Genomic DNA, 27,923 nt, shown 5'->3' on the forward strand with positions numbered 1-27,923 from the left:
TTTGGTAGGAAGGATGGATTCGGACGAAGAACCACCTTATCTCTATGAACCACCAGATATGGTGAACGACAAGATAATGCGGCCAGTTCTGACACCCTGCGTGCAGAAGTAATAGCCACCAAGAAGGCCACCTTCTGGGACAACGTAGGTAGAGGAATCTCCCTAATATCTTCAAAGGGAGGTTTCTGAAGAACCGACAACACTAAATTAAGATCCCAGGGGGGTAACGGCGCGTGCACTGGCGGAGCCAGATGTCGCACCCCCTGGATGAAATTCCGCACCAAGGAATGAGTAGCCAAAGGCTTCTGAAAGAAGATAGCTAATGCTGAGACCTGACCCTTGATAGTACTCAAGGCCAGTTTCTGCTCAACCTCTTGTTGCAGAAAAGCTAATATTCGACTAATCGAATAAGACCGAGGACGGAACCCCAAAGGTTCACACCATGCAATGTAGGACTTCCATGTGCGATGATAAATCTTTCTGGAAGTCGCTTTCCTTGCTTCAACTAGAGTAGGAATAACTGAAGCTGACAATCCCTTGTCCTTCAGCACCTGGGTCTCAATAGCCAGGCCGTTAAAGCCAGCGATCGTAAAGCAGGATGGAAGATCGGTCCCTGAGACAGTAGGTCCTCCCTGAGAGGAAGTCTCCACGGGACGTCCGCCACCAGTCTGACCACGTCGGCGTACCAAGCTCGACGAGGCCAGTCCGGAGCTACCAGAATTACTGGAATTCCTTCCTCCTCTATCCTGCGAAGAAGTCTTGGCAGTAACGCGAGAGGAGGGAAGGCATACATTAGCTGGTATTGCCCCCACGGGGCGATCAGTGCGTCTGCGGTTTCTGCTAGAGGATCGCGGGAGCGAGCCACGAATCTCTGAACTTTCCTGTTGAATCGTGATGCCAACAGATCCACATCCGGGGTGCCCCACCGTAGGCACAACTGGTGGAAAACTTCTGGATGGAGGAACCATTCCCCCTGATCCAGAGTCTGACGGCTGAGATAATCTGCCTGCCAATTCTCCACCCCCGGAATGAACACCGCAGAGATTGCTGGAACAAATCGTTCCGCCCAGCGAAGAATGCAAGCCACTTCTTTGGCCGCTCGGACACTCTTGGTGCCCCCCTGGTGATTGACATAAGCCACGGCCGTGGCATTGTCCGACTGGATCCGAACCGGGCTGCCCTGGAGCTGCCCGGTCCAGTGAATCAGACAAAGTCTGATCGCTCTCAGTTCCAATACATTTATCGGTAACCTGGATTCTTCCGGGGACCAAAGTCCCTGGACAGATAACTGACCGAGAATTCCTCCCCATCCGGATAGACTGGCATCCGTGGTCACTATCGTCCAATATATTGGCAGAAATGACTTTCCCTGGCTGAGCATCGGAGACCGAAGCCACCAGACCAGAGACTTTCTGGTCTGTTTGCTCAATCGGATCTGATTGTCCAGGGATTCCGGATTCCGATTCCATCTGAGAAGAATCTCTTGCTGAAGAATTCGGGTATGGGACTGGGCAAATGGGACTGCTTCGAAGGAAGCCACCATCAACCCCTGAACCCTCATGCAAGTTCGAAGAGAAGACCAGCTGTTGGATAGTAACAACTGGACTGCTGATTGAATCTTTCCGAGTTTCCCTACCGGAAGAAAAACTCTTGTCCTGACTGTGTCTAGAATTAGACCCAGATATTCGAGCCTCTGGGTGGGAACCAGAAATGACTTTTGCTGGTTCACCAGCCACCCGAATTCCTGTAAAGAAATCATAGTAATTTCTATGTTTTGTAGCAAGGTCTGAGGAGACTCTGCATGAAGCAGAAGATCGTCTAGGTAACCAAGGATCGATATGCCTCTTTGGCGCAGAAGTGCCAACATTGGGGCCAACACCTTCGTGAAGACCCGCGGAGCCGTGGCGAGACCGAAAGGTAACGCCACAAACTGATAGTGGTTCTCTTCTACGGAAAAGCGTAGAAACCGCTGATGTCCTGCGAAAATGGGAATGTGAAGATATGCGTCCTTGATGTCTATGGACGCTAGGACATCCCCTGGATGCAGGAAGGCTGCTACTGTGCGAATGGACTCCATTCTGAATCTTCTTATGTTGACAAAAGAATTGAGTGCTCTTAAGTCCAGAATTGGACGCACTTTGCCCTCTTTCCTGGGTATTGTAAATAGGTTTGAATAAAACCCTTGAAACCGTTCTGTCCAAGGAACGTGGACTACCACTCCTTGTTGTAGTAAATCTGTGACTGCTCTCCGCAGATCTTCTAAACGATCCGGGGATAGTCGGATATTGGAAGGGAAGAATCGCGCCGGTGGGAGAGATCGAAACTCGATCTTTTACCCTGACCTTATGACTTCGCAAACCCATTTGTCCGGGATTCTGGAAAGCCATGGATCCGGGAACCGGCGAAGACGTCCCCCCCCACCCCAGTTATGGGTGGGGGCGCACCTTCAGGCTTTGGACGGTTTATCTTCAGGTCTGGAGGGGGCGGGCTTTTGCTTGCCCGACCAACGACCCCTGACGCCTCCTGCAGGAGCTTTGGAGGACTTAGTTTTTTCACCCGCGGGACGAAAAAACCTCTTGTGAGCAGAAAAAGAAGGCCCTCGTCTTTGACGAGTTCCTTTACCTTTAAAATTTTGCGGTAAAAAGGTGCTCTTTCCACCCGTGAGATCCTTAATGATCTCATCTAAGTTGGCTCCAAATAGACGCTCTCCTAAAAAAATGGATTTTTGTAAAATCTTACCGTAAAATCCTTTTCTCTTAGCTCATTGACAGACGTAGTCCTCGGTGATACACCACCTTCGGGTTATGTTGCCTCCACAGGAGCAGGACTAGACAGGAAATTAAAAAGCTCTGGCCACACCCTAGGGGCAGTCCCAGAGGGTATATCCTCTCTCTCTCTGCCTCAGCAAATCAGTTATGTGAAAAAGCAGTCTTTAGAGATTTTAACCCAACCCAACTCAAAAACAGAGGGGCGGGGACTACGTCTGTCAATGAGCTAAGAGAAAAGGATTTTACGGTAAGATTTTACAAAAATCCATTTTTCTCTAGCGCTCATTGACAGACGTAGTCCTCGGTGATACACCACATTCGGGACGTCCCAGAGCAGTATCACAAATGAGGGGTGGGAAAATGGAAATCAAATCCCAATCTAGAAGGCCCAACCGGTGCCAACTAGAAGTTTACAATGCTCATCCTTAATGATGAGACTCAACAAAAAAGAGAAAAATTTTTTTTTTTTTTTTTTCAAACAGAAAAAAAACCCTCGAGGTAGACCACCGGTCTCCTCAAATTGCGGCCTGCAAGACCTTGCGGCCAAATGAGGCATCCGCCGATGCCGTCACATCAATTTTATAGAATTTTGTAAAGGTATGTACCGATGACCAGGTGGCCGCCTTACATACCTGGACCACTGACGCCTGATGGCGAAAGGCCCAGGAAGTACTGAGCGCTCGAGTGGAGTGCGCCCTAACAGGGAACGGAGGACTCTGACCCTTAATAGAATAAGCCTGTACCACCGTTTGTCTAATCCATTTGGCAATGGTCGCGGCAGATGCAGGCAAACCCTTTCTGGGGCCATCCGTGATCACAAAAAGTGAATCCGTCTTACGGAATGATTCCGTAGCTTTCAGGTATACCCTGATTGCCCGAACCACATCTAAGGAATGCAACGCATGTTCCCGATGATGCTTGGGCTGAGGACACAAGGAAGGTAGTACAATATCTTCATTCAGATGAAAATCTGAAACCACCTTAGGAAGAAAAGATGGCTTAGGATGAAGTACTACCTTATCCCTATGAATCACTAGGTATGGGGACTGGCATGATAATGCAGCCAGTTCTGACACCCTGCGAGCAGAAGTAATAGCCACCAAGAAGGCCACCTTCTGGGATAAAGTAAGCAAGGGAATCTCCCTGATGTTTTCAAAGGGAGGTTTCTGTAGAACCGACAAAACCAAATTAAGATCCCAGGGCGGCAAGGGCGCGCGGACTGGAGGAGCCAGGTGCCGCACCCCCTGGATGAAATTCCGCACCAAGGACTTGGTAGCTAAAGGTTTCTGAAAGAAGATTGCTAATGCTGAAACTTGACCCTTGATGGTGCTCAAGGCTAGCTTCTGCTCAACCCCTTGTTGCAAAAAGGCCAATATTCGAGTCACCGAATAGGTACGTGGAGGAAATCCTAAAGATTCGCACCACGCAATATAAGTCTTCCATGTGTGATAATAGACCTTGCTGGAAGTCGCTTTCCTTGCTTTAATAAGGGTAGGAATGACTGAAGTAGACAAACCTCTGTCCTTCAGTACTTGGGTCTCAATGGCCAGGCCATTAAACCCAGCGACTGTAAAGCATGATGGTAAATTGGTCCTTGAGACCACAGACACTCCCTGAGACGAAGTTCCCACGGAACGTCTGCGACTAGCATGTCCAAGTCGGCCAGGCCGGCTTGAGGAGGCCAGCCTAGAATTTCTAGGACCACTGGCGCTGATAGAATCTGAACCAGGCGTCCCTAGAGGTATCTGGCCCCGACCATCCGAGAAAGTCTGGTCGTTTTCTGTTCCAACACATTTATCAGATACCTGATTGTTATCAGGAAGGGTGATCTTTTCTGGTTGAACCTCAGGGACCGAAGTCACCCGACTAGAGGCTACTTGGCCTATCTGGTCAACCAGATCCGATTCCTGTGAGGTATAGGGACTAATCTTAGGAAAAGGTAAAGGAAAGATCTATTCAGGGAACGGTAACTACCGCTTCCTGTAGTACTTAAATGTTGGAAGGGAAGAATCGCACCGGTAGTAGTGGTTGAAGCTCGATCTAATGTCCTGAATACCGGTGAAAACGTCCCCCCACCCTGAAACCGGGTGGGGGCGCACCTTCAGGCTGTGTACTCCTTTGCTTCGGGTTTGGCTGGGTTGGTCCTCTGCTTGTCCGACCAGCCCTTCTTGAACCCTCCTGGAGGAGTCTTGCCTTTCCCGCTAGTACCAGCCGGGCGCCCTTTATGGACGGTAAAGAAAGGTCCTCGCTTGTTGCGAGGTCCCTTAGCTTTAGCAGCCTGTGGCAAAAAAGTGCTCTTGCCCCCAGTGGCATCCTTGATGATTTCATCTAGGTTGGCCCCAAATAGACGATTCCCCTGAAAAGGGAGATTTGTCAAGGTCTTTTTGGAACCTAGGTCAGCTGACCAGCATTTTAACCACAGCACACGTCTGAGGATCACCGCTGACATAGATGCATGCCCTAATAAGGGAGTAGTGTCCAAGGCTGCGTCACAGATAAACTGTAGCCCTTGTATAATCTGTTCCATCAAATCAGATGTCTCCTGGGGAATATCTTTTCCCCTAAGGTCTTGGCGTACCATTTTCGCCCATTCCGTAAGTGTCTGGGAAACTAGACCAATAACAATTACTGGTCTAAATGCTGACCCTATCAGAGAGAAGATGGTGCGGGACTCTGCTTCCATCTTTCGATCCACCGGATCCTTAAAGGACGAAGTGTCCTCCACTGGGATAACCGTGGCTTTATTCAGCCTGGAAATAGGTGGATCCACCACTGGTGGTACCGTCCATTTCTTAATGATGGATTCCTCAAACGGATAGCGTCTAGCAATAGGCTTGGAAATAGTAAAGGTACGTTTAGAATGCTCCCATTCTCCTTTAATCTGATTACCGAAACATTTGGGTACAGGAAAAACCTTCACCGTTTTGATGGGCTTATTAGTACCAAAAGGAATCTCTGTTTCAGTTGCCTCTGCCGGTAAAGCCTCAAGTTTTAAGGTTTCCTGCACTGCCACAACTAGTGCGTCCACCAATGCTTCTTCCTGAATTATAGCAGGAGAAGAAGCGTCCTCCTCACTGTCTGAGGGGGCTTTACCTGGGATAACAGCCTTTGCAGAGGAACCTGCAACTGCAGTGACCATCTCTGAATCAGAGTCAGAGGTGTCAGATAGTATAGGGGTAGGCGGGGGTCGCTTCCTTGACCCCCGTCCCTGACAGGCCGCCTCCACCCGAGCCACCATAGACTCCAAAATTGCTGTAAATGACTCTACACTCTGTGCACCGGCGGGTCCCGTGGCCCCCTCGAGGGAAACAGGTGGGGGAATATGTGTGGCAGGGTCCATGATAATTCCAGTCACTTCCTGGATAATATAATTCAAAAATAAAAAACCTTTTTTTTTTTTTTTTTTTTCAGACCCCCAGCGCCACAAAAAGCCCCTTAGTGTTACCTGCTAGGGATCCCTATCGATCGAGAGAGAGAGAGAGAGATAGACCCCCAGGCTCACCACTTGATGCTCAGAGTTTAACTGCAACAGGTTACAGCGCTGTCTTGACAAACAGGAAGTCTTTTGGCTGGCTGCCCAGGAAGAAAGGAGGCGGCTCCGCCCCTCTGCACGCCTTCCGGCGCCTCCCCTAGCTCCATGAGGTGTTTGGATCACCTCAAACATGGCCGCCCCCATGCTGGAGACACGAGGCTACGCCAAAATGGCGGCTCGTGCGATCCAGCAAAAAAAATGGCGGCGGCCTGTACTGAATAGCGGTGTGCTGCAGGGCACACAACACTCTCTCTGCATGGGGATTTGGCGTGGTTGGCGGTACCGGCCCTGGCGGACCGCATGGCCATTCGGGAGGCCTGCTAATAGCTGTAGATCTGATTAGGAAGGCAGTCTACATGTCCGTGGCTTCTGACTGGTAGGTAGCTTATTCTTATCACCGTAAGATTCCCAGAATGCCACAGATTATAATCTTTTTAACATGTATACAATTAGATTGTTAGCTCCCAAACCAAGCCTCCTGGCTTTTTGCACATAAAATCACACTCAAAGTAGGAGGATCTGTGTCATTTATAGGATAGAGAGGGACTCTATCTTACCATACAGAGAGGGGCCCGCGTTCACCACAAGACCCGTCAGGGGAAAAGGGGGAACATACTACTCACCATACCGGAACCAGGCGGGCACCAACTCCTGACAGTACCCCTCTCCACCGGGGCGGGAGGGCTGTCGACCGATATGGACGCCGTGACTCATGGTCTTTGGCGTTTCAGCGAGACGTTTAACTCGCGGGGTTAGTCCTTTAATGGGACTTTGTCGCGGTCGACCCAGCGCGGAGCTATGGCCTGCACGCGCTCGTAGGCTGAACTGGGGTGACCACCGGATCTCAACATCCAGCCCGTCGCCCAGTTCAGCTTTCTTGCTTGAAGATCTCACAGGAACACTGGAGGAAAAAAAGCTGTCTAAAAAATCCTTTAAGAAAAAAATCTTGCCAGGACCTAAGATCCCAGCAAGGTATCTAGGTCCTTACTCCTAACTAGACAGAAAATAACTGATTTGCTGAGGCAGAGAGAGGATATACCCTCTGGGACTGCCCCTAGGGTGTGGCCAGAGCTTTTTAATTTCCTGTCTAGTCCTGCTCCTGTGGAGGCAACATAACCCGAAGGTGGTGTATCACCGAGGACTACGTCTGTCAATGAGCGCTAGAGAAAGGGGATATTAGCCAATGCTTTTTTGGAACCTTGGTCGGCTAACCAACCTTTTAGCCACAGTGTACGCCTGAGAACCACTGCTGAGACTGATGCTCGCGCCAATAATGGAGTGGCGTCTAACGCCGCATCACACACAAACTGTAACCCTTGTATCATTTGTTCCAACAAATCTGATACCGCCTGAGGGACCTCTTCTAAGTCCCGGCGTAACCACTTGGTCCATTCAGTTACAGCCTGCGAAACCAGACCAATAGCTATTATAGGTCTGAAAGCTGATCCAATCAAGGAAAACATGGTGCGAGACATAGCTTCTATCTTGCGATCCACTGGATCTTTAAAAGACGGAGCGTCTTCTAGAGGAATAACCATGGCTTTATTCAATCTAGCAATTGGTGAATCCACCACAGGTGGTTCTGTCCATTTCTTAATGAGGGTTTCCTCAAATGGATAACGCCTGTCAATGCGTTTAGAAATAGTAAAAGTGCGTTTTGGCAGACGCCATTCTTCTTCGATTGGATTGCCAAAACATTTGGGCAATGGAAAAACCTTCGCCACTTTGATGCGTTTTTTAGTCCCAAAAGGGATTTCAGTTTCAGCTATTTCCGATGGAATACCCTGTAACCTTAAGGTTTCTTGAACAGATACAATGAGTGCGTTTACCAACGCTTCCTCTCGGGCTATGGCGGATGCCGAAACATCCTCCTCGCTGTCTGAAGAGACAGGACCCGAGACACCAATCCCAGATGAAGTATCTGCAACTGCAGAAATAGGCTCAGAGTCTGAATCCGAGGTTTCAGATAATAAGGGGTTAGGCGGGGGTCGCTTTCTTGCGCCCTGTCCCTGACAAGCCACTTCCACCTGGGACACAAAAGTTTCCATAATAGCTGACAATGATTCAATTGTCAGTGGGGTGCTGGAGGATCCTGCAGACCCCTCGAGGGGATCCGGAGGAGATACATGAGTGGCAGGGTCCATGTTAATTCAGGACACCTTTGCCAGCAAAACAAAAAAACTTTTTTTTTTTTTTTTTTTTTGTGTGTCTCCCCCTAGCGCAATAGCGCCCCTCAGAGTACCTGCTTCTCGATCCCACAGAGAGAGAGGGACCCCCAAGGCTCACCAACCGATGCAGTGAAGTTTCCAACCAACTGCAGTCAGCGTCTGTCTTACACAGACTGGAAGGAGCTGTTGCTTTTTTCCCGGGTAGAAGGACGTGGCTCCGCCCCCTGTGTACGCCTTCCGGCGTTCCCAGCTCTCCACGAGGTAGCTGGGCTCACGAAACATGACCGCCCCCATAGAAGAGACATAAGACTCCAAAAACATGGCGGCCGGCGTGACCTGAGGACATACATGCACTTGGTCTACGGCAAAATGGCGGCGGACCGCCGAAATCGTTTTCCCAGCACATCCACCTGCATCTCTGCTAAGAGGCGATATAAGGATCTACAGGAGATACACTACAAATAAGGTAGGATTATACCTCCTATGTCTGCTGTAATGTTACAGTCTGCTGGGTAGAGTGTTAGCTCTCAAACCAAGTCCACTTCCCACAAACACATGCTGTATTACAAGGGGGACTTGTAAGTATCAGATATATACTGACCATATATGGAGGGGCCCATAATTCATACTGCCTCATAACGAGGAAAGAAAAAAAGGGAACGTTTACTCACCATACCGAACCGACAGGCACCCTCTCTTCACAATACCCTCTCCACCGGGGTGGGGGTTTGTGGACCACTCCGGACGCCTCGACTCTCTGGTTCCTGGCGTCCAAGCGAGACTTTTAACTCGCAAGGTCAGTCCCTCCACTGGGACTCCGTCGCGGCCGACCCAGCGCGGAGCTCTGGTCTGCACGCGCTCGTAGGCAGAAACCGGGGTGACCACTGGATCTCAACATCCAGCCCGTCGCCCGGCCCCGCATACTTACTTGAATGTGTCGCGGCCGACCAAGCGCAATGCCATGGTCTGCGCGCGCTCGTAGGCCGGCTGGGGTGACCACAGGTGTCGCCCAGTCCGGCATTTTTGCTTGAAGATCTCACAGGAAAAACACTGGAGAAAAACTACCTAAAAAATGTCTTTTTCTTAAAGAAAAAAGTCTTGCCAGGACCAAAAGATCCCAGCAAGGAACTTAGGTCCTTACTCCTGACTAGACAGAAAAAAACTGATTCCCTGTAGCAGAGAGAGGGAGGATATACCCTCAGGGACTGCCCCTAAGGTGGAGCCAGAACGTTTTGTCTTTCTGCCTAGTCCTACTCCTGCGGAGACAACATAACCCAGCTCTTGAGAATCAAGAAGACTACGTCTGTCAATGAGCGATAGAGAAATTAAAATTTTAGTCATCAGACCAGAGCACCTTCCTCCATACATTTTTGGAGTCTGCCACATGCCTTTTCGCAAACTCAAAACATGCCATTTTGTTTTTTGCTGAAAGTAATGGCTTTCTTCTGGCCACTCTGCCATAAAGCCCAACTTTATGGAGCGTACGGATTATTGTCGTCCTATGTAGAGATACTCCAGTCTCTGCTGTTGAACTCTGCAGCTCCTCCAGGGTTACCTTAGGTCTCTGTGCTGCCTCTCTGATTAATGCCCTCCTTGCCCAGTCTGTGAGTTTCAGTGGGGGACTGTCTGTTGGGAGGTTCGCTGTTTTACCATGTTCTTTCTATTTGGTCATGATAGATTTGATGGTGCTCCTGGGGATCATCAAAGATTTGGATATTTTTTTTTTTTATAACCTAACCCTGACTTGTACTTAACAACATTGTCCCTTTTTTTTGTTTGGAGAGTTCCTCGGTCTTCATGGCAGTGTTTGGTTAGTGGTGCCTCTTGCTTAGGTGTTGCAGCCTCTGGGGCCTTTCAAAAAAAAAAAAAAAAGTGTGTATATGTAATGACAGATCATGGGACACCTAGATTGCACACAGGTGGACATCATTTCACTAATTATGTGACTTGTGAAGGTAATTGGTTGCACCAAAAAAAAATAGTTTTATATATATTTTTCTCATTTCACTTTACCAACTTAGACTATTGTGTTCTGATCCATCACATAAAATTCAGATTAACAAAACATTGAACTTAAGGCTGTAATGTAACAAAATAGGTAACAACAAGTCATACTTTTGCAAGGCATTGTATATAGCCAATTCAACATGTTACACCAAGTGTCATGGTGAGCACCCCTAGGTTGCACCAATCCAGATACACTTAAGCTGGATACACACTATCCAACTTTTGTTGGTAGATTTCCTTCAGATTTACCTTTTCTTTGTAGTGCAAGTGCCTGCCAGATTGCATACAAATTGAAAGTGTTTAGGTTTGACCTCATATTATATGGTTTTGGAAAGTCTAAAAGGAAAAACTCTTCAGAAAATCTTATAGTGTGTATGGCCCATTATTCTGTAGAGAGTGAGTGGTGAAGGAAAAATTCTTAAGGAAAATAAAATAAAGTTGATTTTTCCAGGAAGAAGAACAGGTTCTAACAGAGTGAGGTAGTTGTATGGGGGAGGAACCCCAAGGGATGTGCTCAAAAGCATGCCAGGGTCCAATGACCTTAAAGTAGGCCGCTATAACCTGTGATGTATGAATCAGTTGCCAGTGTTCTGCACGGTACAGTGAATATATTCCTCTCTAGTTAATGAGGAAGAATTGGGAGTACCCAAGGAGATAATTGGTGATTTTAAGGTGGGGAAACTGAGGTCCAGAGACCCAGATGCAGAGTTTTGAGAGGCTCCCCGCATAACCTTATTGCCAATATTCATGCTGTGTACAGACCTGCCCCTCATCCCATTTTCCTTGTGACTTCGGCCATGGTGGTGAGGGGCTCCCCTGTGGTGTACTCACAACCTTAATCAGTGCAGAGACTGTTGTTGCAGAGCAGAAGGCATGCAGCTGTTCCAGCCAAGGTGATGCAGGGACCTGGTAAAAAAAAATCTGGATCGGGGAGGACTTCGATCTGTAGCATGCTTCTTTTTAGAAGAGCCGTGTACTCAAGATGGTGGCTGGAGTTAGGCACAAGACTGAGAACCTCCTAGAGAGGGCAAGACTATGCACACAGAGGACTATGGCCACGACAAAAAGTATTGAAGTCTCTCTGACTCACTGCTTCCTGGCTAATGTACTGTTACCACCCACCCCCCTGTGCCAAAGGCAGGAGACTGCCCCCCGGGCTTGGCTGTGAGGGTGGGGGATAAACCCCACACTTACCAAACCAAGGCAATTCCCAGGGGAAAACCCACAAATGTTCCTGCTTCGCCCATTACAGGAGGGCAAACCATCTCCTCCATGGAAAGGTTCTTCAGAAAATGGAACTACTGGAATTTGCTGAGCCCTGCTGCCCTGAACCTGTAGAGCTCTCCACTGCTAACTGCAAAATGCAAAAACATACAAAGTGTGAGCCCGAATGCAGAGTCCAGTAGCAAAGGAAGCATCACAGGCCGGCTTCAGGTCTTCAATTTGGTAGGGTACACATACAGCTTCCTGAGGCTTGTTCAGGGTATAAAGATATTTGATTGTCCGTAGCCTGGCCAAAGTTCTTCTTCCCTAAGGTAACTTGTCAGCTATTGCCGACTCCAGTGACATCTAAAATTTTGCATTTCATATCACTTGACAAGGGCCACTAGAACAAATAAAAGGGTTGAATCGGATACAGATAGCAATAAACAATAGAAGGGGTTTTATCTCTTCTCTAGACCAGGGCTCAAAATTTCAAGTCATGAGCTACTAGCCAGGCCTTAAGAGTTACTCGCCACTTGTTGTCCCACCCAAACCCCACCCTGCTCCGCCCCTAAACACGCCCTCTACATTGCAGAGCGCCCACAGCATGTCCACTTTCATTGCAGAGCGATCACAGCATGTCCCCTTTCATTGCAGAGCGATCACAGCATGTCCCCTTTCATTGCAGAGCAATCGCAGCATGTCCCCTTAAATTGCAGAGCGCTCACAGCATGACCCCTTAAATTGCAGAGCGCCCACAGCATGTCCCCTTACATTGCAGAGTGCCCACAGCATGTCCCCTTTCATTGCAGAGCGATCATCACAGCATGTCCCCTTTCATTGCAGAGCGCCCACAGCATGACCCCCTTTCATTGCAGGGTGCCCACAGCATGTCCCCTTAATTGCAGAGCGATCATCACAGCATGTCTCCTTAATTGCAGAGCGATCATCACAGCATGTCCCCTTAATTGCAGAGCGATAATCACACAGCATGTCCCCTTAATTGCAGAGCGATCATCACAGCGTGCACTTACCTGCAGCAGGCGGCTTCTCATCAATCCTGTGCGTCCTCCGTGTCTCGAGTCCTCCTCCTCGGCCAGTTACAATCGTTCGCCTTTTGGCCAATCAGGAAACACCTGCCTCCTGATTGGCCAGTAGGAGCATCAGGAGGAGGATCCCTGTGACAATAGCGAATACTCATTCGCTATTGTCACACAATGGGTGGGCTCAGGACGCAGTGCTCTGCTCCTAGAGCCCATCCTTTTCTAAAAAAAGAAAGTGAAAGTAAATCGCCGGCTGCTGTTAATGGCGGCGGCGGCAGGCACAGCTCGCCATCCTCATAATTCCACTCGCAAAATGCTAGTAGGCGAGTGGAATTTTTGAGGGCTGCTCTAGACAATTCAAAACATTTTGGCTCTGAGTATTTTAACTTTTGTCTTATCTGCCTAAAGAATATTGTGCTGGTGGTAGCCCCACAGTGCATAGCCCTGTTCTGGATCTGAGGCCGCAGATAAAACACATCTACTGCCAGAGCATGTGGTAACACTGTCTGCCAGAGGAGTGGAGTATTGGGAAGTGCTTTTCCAATCCCCTAAACGTAAACTAGCATTTACCCTTGCAATGTAGCTGTAGAGTGTTTTTTATTTTACCAGAGCAGGGCTTTAAAGCAATATTGAACCCAAAATCAAAAAACTTTAATATCAAGCTTGCCCAATCAAATGTGGTGGCTGCATTTTTTTTGGCTTTTTTGTCCCCCACTTCTACCTGTGGATCTGGCCAGTACACCTTCTGTATTAAGAGTGCCTCAACTTTGGATAAATGAGCACAAGGGTCAGTTTAGAAGGAGAGGCATTTTAGATGTAGTAGCAGAATGAGATACACTGACAAATTGAAGGCAAACTCCTGCTCACACTTTATAGAGTTTTTTATTCTCTTTTAGAATAAAGGTTTTGCTTGAATACATAAAAGCAGATTATAAGCACCCCTTTGAGTGGTAAATGATTGGTCTCATCCATACAGAATTCATTTTCTCTTTCATTCAACCACTGGGTGTGTGGATGGGGGAATCCCTCTCATGGAACAATTGTATTCTGCCAACAGAATACATTCACCAGCGGCAGCACTGTTTTGGGTTTGATACTGCTTTTAACTCTAAGGTTTTTACATATTTTCCCCATCAATAACCTTGACTATTAAAAGAGGTTGTAAACCCCTAAAAAAAAAAAACAAAAAAAAAACCTGTAAGACAAAGGCATAATGAGCTAGTATAGAACGCTCAGCAGAGACACGGCCGACATGCTTCCATCTGATTGGCCGGAGCCGCAATAACCATACTCCCGCGCATGCCCCGCCGTTCACGGCACAGGGTTCTGAAGGGAGGAACAGCACGGGTGGCCGTTCCTTCAGAGCGCATGCACGGATGACGTCATCGGCTACATTAAAAGTAAATATCTCCTAAACGGTGCAAGTTTAATAAGGCTTACCTATTAGGTACTGTAAATATCTCCTAAAGACTTACCTATAGGTACAAGTTATAAGAGAGGGTTTACAACCTCTTTAACTATCAAGTACTTTCTTCCTTAACAATATGGAGGTATAAAAGGGTGTGTATGTAACAAGTCTGTCTTTATTATGAATTAAACAACGTTCAGATCACCTTTTAGAAGTAATTCAAGTGGAAAACCAGAACATTCCCAAGGGAGCTTTAATTAGACAAGTTTATTTGTGAGAAAAGGGATATTTACTTTCACAAAAAAAAGTACTTACATCTTGTTATTCACTAAAGTCTTACCACCCACCCAGTCATGACTTAAATTTATATCTGCCAACATGGCATTTGTTTCTCTTGTAACAAGAAAGAGACAACAAACAGTTTTCTCCAGTTTTATTATTAAATACACGCTGGCTGATACTGTTAAAATGTACACCTAAAAACAGAACTAACCCAAACAGATGATCACCCCCCCTCATGGGTCCGTGCAGTAGGAGGGGGACTGATACTGAAGAAAGAGGTCCTCAGTAGATGACCTCATATACTGTGGCTTTCTTGTCACCCGAACCTGTGACAATGAACTGGTCATCAGTGGATACGTCACAGCTCAAAACAGATGAAGACTCTTTCGACTGTAAGAAAGGTTGCAAAAAAAAGTGTGAATCAAATGATTTTGACTTCTTTATCCAATTGATAAAATGCATTAAACAAATACTGCCCTTTTTATTATCAGAAGACCAAGTGTAAATAGAACATTTGCCTGGGACCCCCAATTGCCAAATTATCACTATGTCTGAGTTTCATTAGGCTAGGTTCACATTTATGAAGCGCTGGGCTGCCATGCCTTCTGAAACACAAGGAAAAGGTCCCTGAACCTTTTCTGGAATCGCAGCGATTTACAGTGTGTGTGACATGCCTTTAAGAATACGGCACTGGCAACGCATCTCCTGTATTTTTCAATGCGGGGGGTTGCAGCTGCGGGAACAGGTGCAGGAACCACCCGCAAGGATGTGAACCTAGCCTTAAAAGTGGAACTAAAGCCACTGATTTAACAGTTTCCAAAAACCGTTACATTCAAGGAATACCATGAATAACTGCCACAGTTAATTATGCTCTCAACCAAACTGTTTCATAACTGATCACATATGCACCACCATGGAAACTGCACATCAAACAAAGGCTAAGAAGGGAGCTTCCTTGGCTGGTAAAGGGGGGAGGGTTTAGTTCCACTTTAAGTGTAAGAAAAGTGTCCTTTGCTGGGTTAATTTTGAAATGTAAGCATCCTCAAGATCTCAGAAAGCAGTAGATAAGTTCAAAGGCTATGTGGTAACTTTGGAATTGTTTCCAATCTATACAAACATCCATAAAAGTCCTTCGTTACACCAGCATATGGATCTAATGCTACATATATATATATATATATATTGAAGTGTTTGTAAACCGCTACATATACCCAGTGAAGTGAATAGCCTCAGGTGATAGAAATTTAAAAAATCCTGTATACGTTTTACTTGCTTATCATCTGCAGTCTACTCTACATCCCTTCAAAGTGCAAAATTGTGATAAAATCCTTCAGTGGTCAGGAACAGAGAAGGGGGTGGAGAGCTGTAGTTACAGCTCTTATACCAGTGTGTGAGAGCTGATAGGAGGAAAGGGGCATACCCCCCTTCACACATGGCACAGGAACAAAAGGAACATGCAGAGCTGTGTTCTGAATAGACAAGCTGTGTGCTGAGCTCCCTCCCGATCAAAAATGTATCTCATGTATCAGAAAAACTTCTCAGAAGTGACTAGTGCTGATAACAGAAAAAGGAAGCACCATGGACACTTAGGTGTCAATTTACTAAGAGTAAAATAACGCCCAAAAAAATGCAGTAAAATAACACTTGCGGTAAATACGTTTTGAAAGTGCAATTCACTAAGAATTCAGCGTTACATACCGAATGTGGTATTTGTTCGATATAGCGGTAATTTATTGCATTGAGCTGTATTGCCAAGCAGCGGGCCGGGAAGTCGGCCGCTGCATCCTTAACGAGGGATGACTGATCAGTTGTCAGCGAGTTTCCCCCGGAAACGAGCGAGGGTTCCCCCCCTCTTCCTAAACCATACTAGGCCACATGCCCTTAACATGGGGGGGTGGGTGCTTCTTTGGGCCCCCCAGATCCCAGCCCCCTCCACATGTGAATCAGTATGGGGTACCTCTACTTTTTCACAAAAAGTGTCAAAAAGAAACCCTTTTTTTTTTGTTTTAAAGAAAGAACAGTGTCCCGCAATGTAAATCCACCTGAAAAAAAGGAGAGAGAAAAAATCTCCGCTGTCCAATAAGGCAAACCTCCAAATGCCTGGCTTGCCATATAAAAATTCATATATAGGCAACGGTGGGGCCATCTGGCAATGGTACCTAGTGACACTGCCCCTTTGCGATGTCAGCAGCCCAGTATGCACCATTTGTTTCTGTTTTCAGTGTCGGCGGTGCAGTTTTTTTTTAGTTTTTTTACATCAAGGAATGGTCAAAAACCGTGTTATTACTTTTTGACACTTTTTTTGGTGAATGGGTAGGGGTACTGTGTACCACACTCATTCACACAGGCAGGGTGGGATCTGGAGGCCCCCCCTTGTTAAATTTCCGATCAGCCCCTTTACCCAAAGAGCCTGGTAAGCATTAGGGGAACCCTACGCTGTTTTTTTCCTTTTCATAATTTTTGTCTTTTTTTTTTTTTACATTCAGCTGTCAGCAGGTGAGTCATCCGTTAAGGACGCAGCAGTTGGCTTCCCAGGCTGCTCCTTAGCAACCAGCTATTTGTCAAATTACAGTGTAGGGGTCCCCGATATAACCAGCAAAACCCTGGTGGTAAATATCACATTTTGTTTTACTCGGTTCCTTTTGTGAATTGGACTTAAGAGCTTACCGCATGATTTTTAAATGATATTTACCAGAACATTTTTCATTTTGCAGTAAATAACGCATGCGATTTATGCACATGAGTCACGTGACCACAATATCACATGCGGAAAATGTTAATGAATTGACCAGTTAGAACTTAGAAGATAGACAAGTAAACACTACAGATGTGTGCTTTGTTCAGATTTCATCACTAAGGTTTACAACCACTTAAAATCAAATAGAAAATAAACGTACTTTAATGGAGCAAAACAGAATAAAGATCAATGTAAATAAAAATGTGAAATTGGTCCTATGCAATTCTCTCACCTGGAAAATGCTGGCACCGTATGGAGTCCGCCATGCATTTAACAGATTGTCCTTTCCCGTGCTTACAAACCATTTACCTGAAAACAGATTACCAATGTTATATCTTGAGATGCATCAAACATTGTAAAAAAAAAAAAGACCTTAGAAGTTATTTGCTGATGGTGTCTGAACTTCCTTGATTTGCAAAGCACAGTCATGCTACAATAATTAACTAGCAACTCGACATTTAAATTTGAATCAACCCTAAACTGTGTTGGTCACTTTGACCATGCAGCCCACTTTCCTTGCTCACTGCCATTCTAAATGGAAAACCATGTGTAAGATGGAGCTTACATAAAGACAGGATGTAGTTCTCCAAGACAGGATAAACACTGCTCAAAAAATTAAGGGCTCTTTCACACGGGCGGTCCGATCATATCCGCCTGTCAGTTTTTTAGGCGGATCTGATCGGATCCTCCATGCAGCTCTATGGGGCAGCGGGTGTCAGCGGAGGTGACCTCCGCTGACACCCGCTGCCCTCCGCATCCGATCCTGTGCTGAAATCTGGACGGATGGAAACCCTATTTTTCCATCCGTTCAGTAATCGGAGCGGAGTGGATCTGATGAGAGCGGACAAGCGGTCCGCTCTCATCCAATCCCCCATAGAGGGCAGCGGGTGCTGAGACACCTCCCTCTCCGCTCTGCAAGCGGAGACGGAGCTGTCATCCGCCCGGCTCAGCGGGGATCGCGGATCGATCCCCGCTGAGCAACACGGATCCGCCTGCGGAGGCGGACCGTGTGAAAGAGCCCTAAAGGAACACTTTTGATCAGAGTATAGCATCAATTAAAATCCTGGGATACTGACCTGGGTCAGTTATATAGCAGAGGGGGTTGTTAATCAGATACAGCTGCTTTGGGGGTTAATGAATTCAACAACAGGTGCACTAGATGGGCACAATGTGAGAGGTCTTTCAAAAACAGGAATGGTTTTACAGGTGGAGGCCACTGCCATTTTTTTCCCTCCATCTTTTCTCACCATTTTTCACTAGTTTTGCATTTGGCTACGTTCGGTGTCACTACTGGTAGCATGAGGCGATACCTGGACCCTATAGAGGTTGCACAGGAAGTCTAACTCCTCCAGGATGGCACATCAATACGTGCCATTGCCAGGTGGTTTGCTGTGTCTCCTAGCAGTCTCAAGAGCACATAGGAAATTTCAGGAGACAGACAGTTACTCTAGGAGAGCTGGATGGGGCTGTAGAAGGTCCTTAACCCATCAGCAGGACTGGTATCTGCTCCTTTGTGCAAGGAGGAACAGGGTGAGCACTGCCAGAGCCCTACAAAATGAACTCCAGCAGGCCACTGGTGTGAATATCTCTGACCAAACAATCAAACACAGACTTCATGAGGGTGGCTTGAGGGCCCGACATCCTCTAGTGGGCCCTATGCTCACTGCCAGACACCGTGGAGCTCGATTTGCATTTGCCATTGAACACCAGAATTGGCAGATCTGCCACTTTCACCCCTTTGCTTTTCCCAGAAGAGAGCAGGTTCACTTTGAGCACGTTACAGACGTGAAATGGTCTGGAGTAGCCATGGAAAACGTCATGCTGCCTGTAACATCCTTCAGCATGACCAGTTTTGTTAATCAGTGATGGTCTGGGGAGGCATAGACAACGGCACCCTGACTGCCATTAGATATCGGGATGAAATCCTTGGACCCATTGTCCGACCCTAAGTTGGTGCAGTGGGTCCTAGGTTCCTCCTGGTGCACAACAATGCCCAGCCTGATGTGGCGGAAGTATGCAGATAGGCTTGTGACGGTATCAGATTTTCATGCTGCGATTAATTGATTAAGGTTTTGCCACGGTATACGGTATTATCACGGTATTCTATTATTACATTTAAATTATTAAATTTCCACCTCACTTCAATTTCATTGCTGAATTTAGGGGCTTTGGTTCACTTACGCACATTATTATATAGTCAGTCAGTACAGACTCTGTGAACCAGGCCTAAAATAGGTCATCAAGCAGTGTCTGGCCTAACTGGTGATAACTGGTCCTGGCGCTCGGCTCCGATCCGACGGCCTGGTCATTAAGAGGGCAAATCCTTGTGGTCAAGAAGTGGTTAAACCTGAAGGAGGTGTTGTTTATAAATTACTTTACTATCGCTTTAGGCCTGGTTCACATGTATGCGGGTTGGTGGTTCACATGTATGCGGGTTGGCGGTTCACATGTATGCGGGTTGGCGGTTCACATGTATGCGGGTTGGCGGCCCACATTTGCACAGGCATAGCAGCCCATTGATGTGAATGGGCTTGAGCTGCTATGCCTGCGTTTTCAGCTGAAAAAAGGTGCATGCAGAATTTAAAAAAATGCAGTGGCCATGAAATCCATCCTTCTTTTGCACCATGCGACTTACCTGCCGTTGCTGTACACGCAAACTGTTTTTAAATGCCGTGCCCATGTATACAAAAAATGCAGAAAGCTTGCCAGAGCAGGAAGGTTAGTCGCATGGTGCAAAAGCAGGATGGATTTCAAGGCCACTGAATTTTAAAAAAATGCTGCATGCACCTTTTTTCTGCGGAAAATGAGGGCATAGCAGCCCGTTCAAATCAATGGGCTGCTATGCCTGTGCAAATGTGGGCCGCCAACCCGCATACATGTGAACCGCCAACCCGCATACATGTGAACCAGGCCTAAAGCAATAGTAAAGTCATTAATAGATAAAAACACCTGTCCTCCTGCAGGTTTAACCACTTCTGGATCGCAAGGATTTGCCCCTTTAAAGACCAGGCCATCGGATCAGAGCGCCAGGACCAGTCATCACCAGGTAGGCCAGACACTTCTTGATGGCTATATAATAATGTAATGTGGGCTGGTGGGCTGGTGTGTGTGTGTGTGTGTGTGTGTGTGTGTGTGTGTGTGTGTGTGTATATATATATATATATATATATATATATTATATAATATTAGAGCTGCACGATTCTGGCCAAAATGAGAATCACGATTTTTTAGCTTGGAATAAAGATCGCGATTCTCTGTGTAACAAAAAAAAAAAATTGGGATAACTTTACTGTTACGTTTTTTTTTTTTTTTTATTCATTAAAGTCTATTAATTGCGTTTGAAAGACTGCTGCGCAAATACAGTGTGACATAAAATATTACAACAATCGCCATTTTTTTTTCTGTAGGGTCTGCTAAAAAATATATATAAAATGTTTGGGGTTCTAAGTACTTTTCTAGCAAAAAAAAAACTGATTTTAACTTGCAAGCAACAAGTGTCAGAGAAAGGTCCAGTCTTTAAGAGGTTAAACTTCCTTTCTCCCTGGCAGAGGGAAGGAAAAGATACAAATGTAATCATTTTTGTTTATAGTTACTGGGAGAGCTGTGTGAGTGAATGAGTCATCCAGCTCACTGAAATGTATCAATTCACAAGTCAGACCCAGGAGCAGAGAAACTCAGTATTTTAAAAATGCCACAATAACAATACTGTGGCTATGCAATACCGCGATATATCGAATTACCGAAAACCGGCATATGTCTATATGCAGACAGTTCTCATTGAAGGAATTGATACCATTGAATGGCCCCCATGTTTGCCTGACCTAAATCCAATAGAACACCTCTGGGACATTATGTCAGGATGCACCTCAGTCTGTTAAGGAGCTCAGTATTGCCCTGGTCCAGATCTGGGAGGAAATACCCCAGGACACCATCCGTCTCATTAAGAGCATGCACCGATGTTGTCCCACATGCATACAAGCACGTGGGGTCATAAAAACTACTGAGTACCATTTTGAGTTACTGCAATGAAATTTCAGCAAAATGGACTAGCCTGCTGCATCATTTTTTCACTTTGATTTTCAGGGTATCTTTGAATTCAGCCCTCTGTAGGTTAAAAATTTTCATTTCTATCAAACGATGTGGCATCCTTTGGTTCCTAAAACATTATCCAGTCCATATTAGTATAGATATCCAACATGATCTATTTTTCCCCATTGAGATCTAATGTGTTTTCCAAGTGTTCCTTAAATTTTTTTGAGCAGTATTATTTGCTGCTGCATCCTAAACCATCAGAAGCTGAGCACATTTTTTTTTTTCAAAAATAGCTGGAGAGGGCATGGAGCAGGTCGCAGTGTGACAAGTTTCACATGTTAAGTATTATATTCTCAAGCTACACAAGTGCTGGTCATTCTGAGCTTATGCCTAAAAAGGAAAGGTCTGGACCTCAGCAGGTCAATATTAGGGAGCAGAGTAGGGCACTGATGAAGAAAGGAAAAATGGACTAGTGGCAATAAAAAACTTAACCAGTCATTGTAACAAAGTAGAGCGAATATGCATACTGCTTTAACATGTCAATACATTGTGCATCATTGTTACATCAATATAAAGTGGCTATGCAAATTTTAACAAAGGGTGTGGACCTTCTCTAAATATTGTAAACATTATTATTTGCCATTATTGCCGATCGCATTCTATTTAAATGTCCCTACATTGGAGTCATTGCATTTCATTATCTTTAGAATACGTTTGCATTTTATATAATGCTGGCCTTTAAAGGCCAACACACCAGTAAACAATTTGCAGAAAAGGTTTACATCAATAAACCACTATTTGAAGGATAGATTCGCTAGGATTTCAAAAAGGTAGGGATGGGTTTATAGCATAAGGCAACCATGACTTTTTCATGCAACAATAAAATGTAGCATTAACCCAGCAACATTTTTCTTTTTATACAACTATAGACATTGAAGAATTTGCTGTTATGCTTCAAAATAAAACAGCAGCAGCAGGTACAGCTTTAACCACTTGCCACAAAATTACGTACCTGTATGGCAGTGGTTCTCAACTCTGGTCCTCAGGACCCACTAACAGGCCAGGTTTGTAAGATAACTGAAATACATCACAGGAGATCTAATTTGCTGCTCAGTATATTGCAGTACTCCCCAAAGTAATACTTTAAACCTGGCCTGTTAAGTGGGTCCTAAGGACTGGAGTTGTTAGTGGGTCCTAAGGACTGGAGTTATTAGTGGGTCCTAAGGACTGGAGTTGAGAACCACTGCTGCATGTCATTTTGCTCAAGCGGTTGTACTGTTTTTTAGAGCGAACAGTTGGCTTTCTTGTAATAACAACCGGCTTTCTTGTAATAACAACCGATGTGGCTAAGTAGCTGCTCAGCTATTATTACAAGCGGGGGGCGGGGAGGGGAAGGGATCCCCCCCCCCCCGGGTCTCCTGTCTCACCGGGGGGGGGGGGGGACCCGAACGACCAGCTAGCACATCCGCCGGCTGCCTGGAGACCTGCACAAAAATGGAATGTAGTAACCCCAGAAGTAACGTCACTTCCGGTCTACTCGTCAGACAACGGCGCCAGTTTTAAAAAATCCAAAGTATTCGAAAACACCAATCTTGGGGAAGGAAAAGCACACGCAAGTTGCCCCCGCAAATGTAAACATTGTTCAAATCACACATGTGAGGTTTCTCCGCTATAGTTTGAGCGAGAGCAAGAATTCTAGCACAAGACCTCCTCTGTAACTCTAAAAAGGTAACTGTAAAATTTTTAAAGCGTCACCTAAGGAGATCAAATGCTGTAGGTTGTGAGCGTGTGCAATCTTAAAGCGCGACATGTTAGGCATCTATTTACTCGGCGCAACAGCTTTCACATTTTTGATTTCCAAAAAAATTTGCAGTTGAAAGACCACTGTGCAAAACACACATTGACATAAAATATTGCAACGACTGCCATTTTATGCTCTGCTAAAAAAAAAAAAATATGTTAACCACTTGTTGACTGCGGCAGGCTGGCTCGGCTGCCCGAACAGACGTATGGGGATGCCGATCCATTGGGCTGGCGGCCGCGATTGCCGCCCGCGATCACTCCCCGCTGAGAGAGAAGGATGGTCAGCTGTTGTAATCACAGCAGACCGTTCTCTCTGAAATGATCACAGAGCACCTGTGAACCTCCTATTTAGGATCACAGGTCTCTATGTTCATTTCACAAGTCCCTCCCCCATACAGTTAGAAAAAACTCCCCTAGGCTCACACATCCCTTTTACCACCCCTGGGTAAACTCCCTCCCTGCCAGTGTCAATACAGTAACTGTGCATATTTTAAGCACTGATTACTGTGGTAATGTCACCGGTCCCCCAAAAGCGTAAAAAATTTTATTTAGGGGTCCGATCTGTCCGCTGCAATGTTGCAGTCCCACTAAAAATCGCAAATCGCTGCCATTACTAATAAATAAATAAAAATTACAAATCTTTCCCCAATTTGTAGACATAACTTTTGCACAAACCAATCAAAATATGCTTATTAGGATTTTTTTACTAAAAATATGTAGCAGAATACAAATTGGCCTAAAAGGATGAAAAAATTAGAATTTTTTTGGGGAATGTTATATAGCAGAAAGTGAAAAATAAATATATATATATATATATATATATATATATATATATATATTTTTTTTTTTTTTCCAGAATTGTTGCTCTTTGTTTATAGCGCAAAAAATAACAAAATTTGCAGAGGTGATCAAATACCACCAAAAGAAAGCTCTATTTGTGGGGGAAAAAAAAGGACACAAATTTTATTTAGGTACAGCGTCACACGACCGCACAATTGTCTGTTAAAGTAACGCAGTGCCGAATCGCAAAAAATGGCCTGTCATTAAGGGGGCAAATCATTCTGGTCCAGAAGTGGTTAAGTGAAGTTTGGGTGTTCCAAGTAAATTTTCCAGCAAAAAAAAAAAAAAAAAAAAAAAATGCTGATTTTAACCTGTAAACAAAAAAAAAAAAACGTTTTGCATTTTCCCTTTTACTTTTTGCATCACCTTCTGTTCACTTAGAGGCTAGTTTTTAATAATTTTAGTTTAACAGCCTACAATAATAGCTTCACAGTTGGCTTCCCCAGAGAACTTACCACAGGAAGCAAACTGCAAGGACAGGACACAACTCTCATGCAGATGCAGCTGGTACTTGTCAGGTTTGGAAACGTGAAGGACCTCAACATTACTGCTCTCCATGCCAACTGCCAACCATTCCCCTGTGGGGCAGTAGCCCAAAGAGAAGATCTGCAAGTGTATGGGGAGGAGAGAAAAAAAAAAGTTAATTTTTCAAGATATATATCCCATACGAAAAAGTTTTACAGCAAGTCGGTCACCAAGCAAAATACCAGTCCCTGGAGCTACCTATGGAAGCAACCATCACCTCCCACTTTACTGACTTCTAGCAGTGAGCTACTAATTCTGAGCCCCCTGCAGCTCAACCTGTTCAGCTTAAGGCTAAATTCACATCTAGGCGTTGCTATTTTTACAGGTGTTTTTGCAGCGCTTTCAAGTTGTCAAGTGACCAATGAGAAAATAAAAGTTCTCTGCCAAAAAAAAAAAAAATCATGTACTTTGAGCGATGGGCATTTTGTATGGCGCCAGAACGCTAAGATGTGAACAGGGGCCATTGAAATGAATAGGATTTACCTTGTTGGGCGTTTTTGGAGCTGAGGCTTAGAGCAGATGGGGGGGTGCTGCAATTTGTAACAACGTAAGGCCCTAGATGTGAACGGAACCTTAGTGGTGACAACTACCCTAAAACCAGGCTAAGGTCTGGAAATCAGAAACCCCTGCTTTCATATGAGGTTTCAGAAATAAGTGGCAAGATTTCATGGATTTTAATCACTACCTGAGAGTTAAAGTCATGTTGCTGTAGTTGCCTTCCTTCTCTCAAGTCCCAGCAACGAACTGTATTATCCAAACCACCAGTCCATAGTTTGGTGCCATCATGAGAAATGTCTATACAGCTGGCACCATCTGTGTGTCCTTGAAATTGTCTTTAGAAATAAAAAGAATAAAAAACAGGAAATCATTGACATAAGTATGTTTAATAGACCACATGACAGTAAATACAATAATGGTTTGTAATAACTGATAAAACATACACCTGCTGCTGTTCCTGTATACAAAACTTTGCCTCCATATTACTATTCTGTGAATTGGAAGAACTTCAATATGGATAGATATTTTTTTCTCTTTACATAGCTGCAGCTTTATGCTCAGCTATAGCTAGGCAGAGCAAGAGCAGTTTTCTGTTAACAAAAGCCAGACATGCTTCGGAGATCTTTCAGAATCATTGACAATTGCATTTGACCTCCTTCGGACCTGCCTTTGACCTTCAAGCTGCTTTTACATTACATTGACTTATAAAGGGGAAGGAACAACAGTTCTGATGAAAGATAACCGCCTTGAAGGCTCAGTAGCTGTGGAGGTTAAAGTTACATTAAAAAGGCAGAAGAAAAAAAAAAAAAAAAAAAAAACACACCACACATCCTTACCTGCTCTGTGTAATGGTTTTGCACAGAGCAGCCCTGTTCCTCTTTAAGGTCCCCCGTCAGCGCTCCTGGCGCCTTCACTTTAGCCAGTGCCCCCAATAACAAGAGCTGACTGCTCTGGGGGCACTGGAGCGTGCTTGCTCTCAAGTCTAGCATTCATAAGAAAGAGCCGCGGCCCCGCTCTCTCCTCATTGGCTCAGTGGCTGTGATTGACCGTATTAGGAGCCGCTGGCTCCTGCTGCTCTCTCTGCCAATGAGGAATGAGAGACCCGGGAGCAGCTCAGCTCTCATGCACATCGCTGGACCAAGAGGGAGCTCAAATGAATATTAGGGGGCTGAGGGGCTGCTGTACACAGACAGGGGCCACTGTACACAGGTTTTTTACCTTCATACATAGTATGCATGAAGGTTAAAAAGACTTTGAACCTTTGAAACCATTTTAAGGCCAACTTTAAAGATCTCCAGAGAACTTTGAAGGTACACCTCCTAGTTTACGAATGGCTTCACAGAAGGTAACATCTGCTTATGCATTTTTTTTTTATTTACATGCTTGGTCTAAGCTGCCCAGATTTATGACAAGTTTTTTTAAACTACTAAAAATAAACAATGAATCTTGTAATGGCAGTACAATAGCAGGTCTTTGGTCTAATATGAACGAGGAGTATTCCACAAAATTCACCCAGAAAGTTATGGATCTAAAACAATTTAATGCAAACCTTTCAGATATGAATTACCATTGGTACTGCTACTTTTGCAGTCAGAGACAAGAATGATCTTATTTTACAAAACACTAATGAATCAGAGTCAAGGTTTTGAAAACTATGGTGGAGTTGCTCATTTATTTGCAAATAAGTCTAAGGGCAAGGGAATATTTAAGGATTCCGCTATGCCTGACCACTATGGGGTATAGAGATAATCACCTAATGATATACACTAGAGCAAGAAATCATGGGGTGGAAGGCAGTGTCTAATGTGACTACTATGGGGGAGGCATTTACACAAGTTGTATATATCCAAACATCTGTACTTTTATTTTCTCAATCAGCTCATCTCCCACAGTTGTTACCTTGTGTATCATTTGACCCTCCCGCTTAGAGATTGTAAGCTCTGAAGAGCAGGGCCCTCGGATTCCTTATGTATTGAATTGTATAGTAATTGTACTTTCCGCCCTCATGTTGTAAAGCGCTGCACATTTGAAGGCATTTAAGGGATTTTTACATATAGAGCTGCAATAGGAGGATTTTGGGAAGGGGAAAGGGGGTAAGCCAACTGTATATGTGCATGTGAAAGGTTATAACTGTATATACATTATGTACACTGTAGAAAAGGGAGGGGGGGGATATGAAGTTTGAAATAACTGGCTGCTCACTTTTTGGATAAGAGACTTTTCCAAAGCATGTAGCAAATGTTATCAAAGGTTTGAGCTCATCTATGGCTACAATACAGTATCATTTAAAACCGTTGCTGTGAACTTATGAGCTAAAGGGAGCCTGGCATTACCAAAGGGCCACACAATGTTCAATATATGTAATGCTTGAGAGGACAGCCAAACTGCAGCACTAATGGAGGTAATGAGGGTCAGTGTGGGGACATGATACATTTTTGGCTGGAGATATGGTACAGAAGACAACATGAAACTGGAAACATGTTACATGAGGCTAGTGGAGATCAATGCCATTACCATAATCAATTCTCCCAATACAGATTGCTGAGGTCCGAGGGCCACACATCATATACCAAAGGGCTGCATGCTGGGCACCAGGGATTTAAAATCATGTAAAGTCAAGAAAAATGAATACCTCATGCAAAATGTGTTGTCAAAGCTTACCTGACAAGGGTCTGGTTTTGTAGGTCCCAAACAACAATGTTCCCATCAGAGCAGCAAGAGAAGCAGACCTTGGCATCTGGACTGATAGCAAGAGCATAACAAGCAGGAGCAGAAGATGTTAATTCTGCCTTTATCCTTGGAGTAGGCGATGCCAGATCCCATATTGACAAGGTGCTGGCTTCTCCCCCAACAATCAAACTGCGGCCATCCGGAAGGAGCTTACAAGAGCGAATATAATTGTCACGGTTCTGGAATGATATGCAAAAAAAGTTTATTAATCTCCAGCACAACATACACACTATCCCAAGCAGCTGAGACTTTTTTTGGTTCCCTGGGTCTGACAGAAGGAGGAAATGGGGATACAGAACCAAGCTTCCTAAAAGGGGCCAGTTTGGTACAACAGGCACTGTTTTTTC

The 27,923-nt window shown here is 45.2% G+C and overlaps 1 protein-coding gene across 4 annotated transcripts in view; it reads right to left on the reverse strand.

The window, feature by feature from the left end:
- Window positions 1-14,547: 14,547 nt before the first annotated feature.
- Window positions 14,548-27,923, reverse strand: part of LOC309563033 (transducin-like enhancer protein 1) — a 111,003-nt gene continuing 97,627 nt past the window's right edge. For all 4 annotated transcript variants that reach the window (XM_082267327.1, XM_082267326.1, XM_082267325.1 and 1 more), the window contains 5 exons: window positions 27,508-27,755; window positions 25,034-25,181; window positions 24,279-24,429; window positions 17,381-17,457; window positions 14,548-14,801 (listed from right to left, as the gene is read on the reverse strand). In XM_082267327.1, the coding sequence (XP_082123453.1) occupies window positions 14,694-14,801; window positions 17,381-17,457; window positions 24,279-24,429; window positions 25,034-25,181; window positions 27,508-27,755 (732 nt within the window). In that variant the 3' untranslated portion in view covers window positions 14,548-14,693. The remainder of the gene's footprint in view (window positions 14,802-17,380; window positions 17,458-24,278; window positions 24,430-25,033; window positions 25,182-27,507; window positions 27,756-27,923) is intronic.

Source organism: Pelophylax lessonae (genome assembly GCF_965119305.1).
Source record: "Pelophylax lessonae genome assembly, chromosome: 1".
NCBI classification, from domain to species: domain Eukaryota; kingdom Metazoa; phylum Chordata; class Amphibia; order Anura; family Ranidae; genus Pelophylax; species Pelophylax lessonae.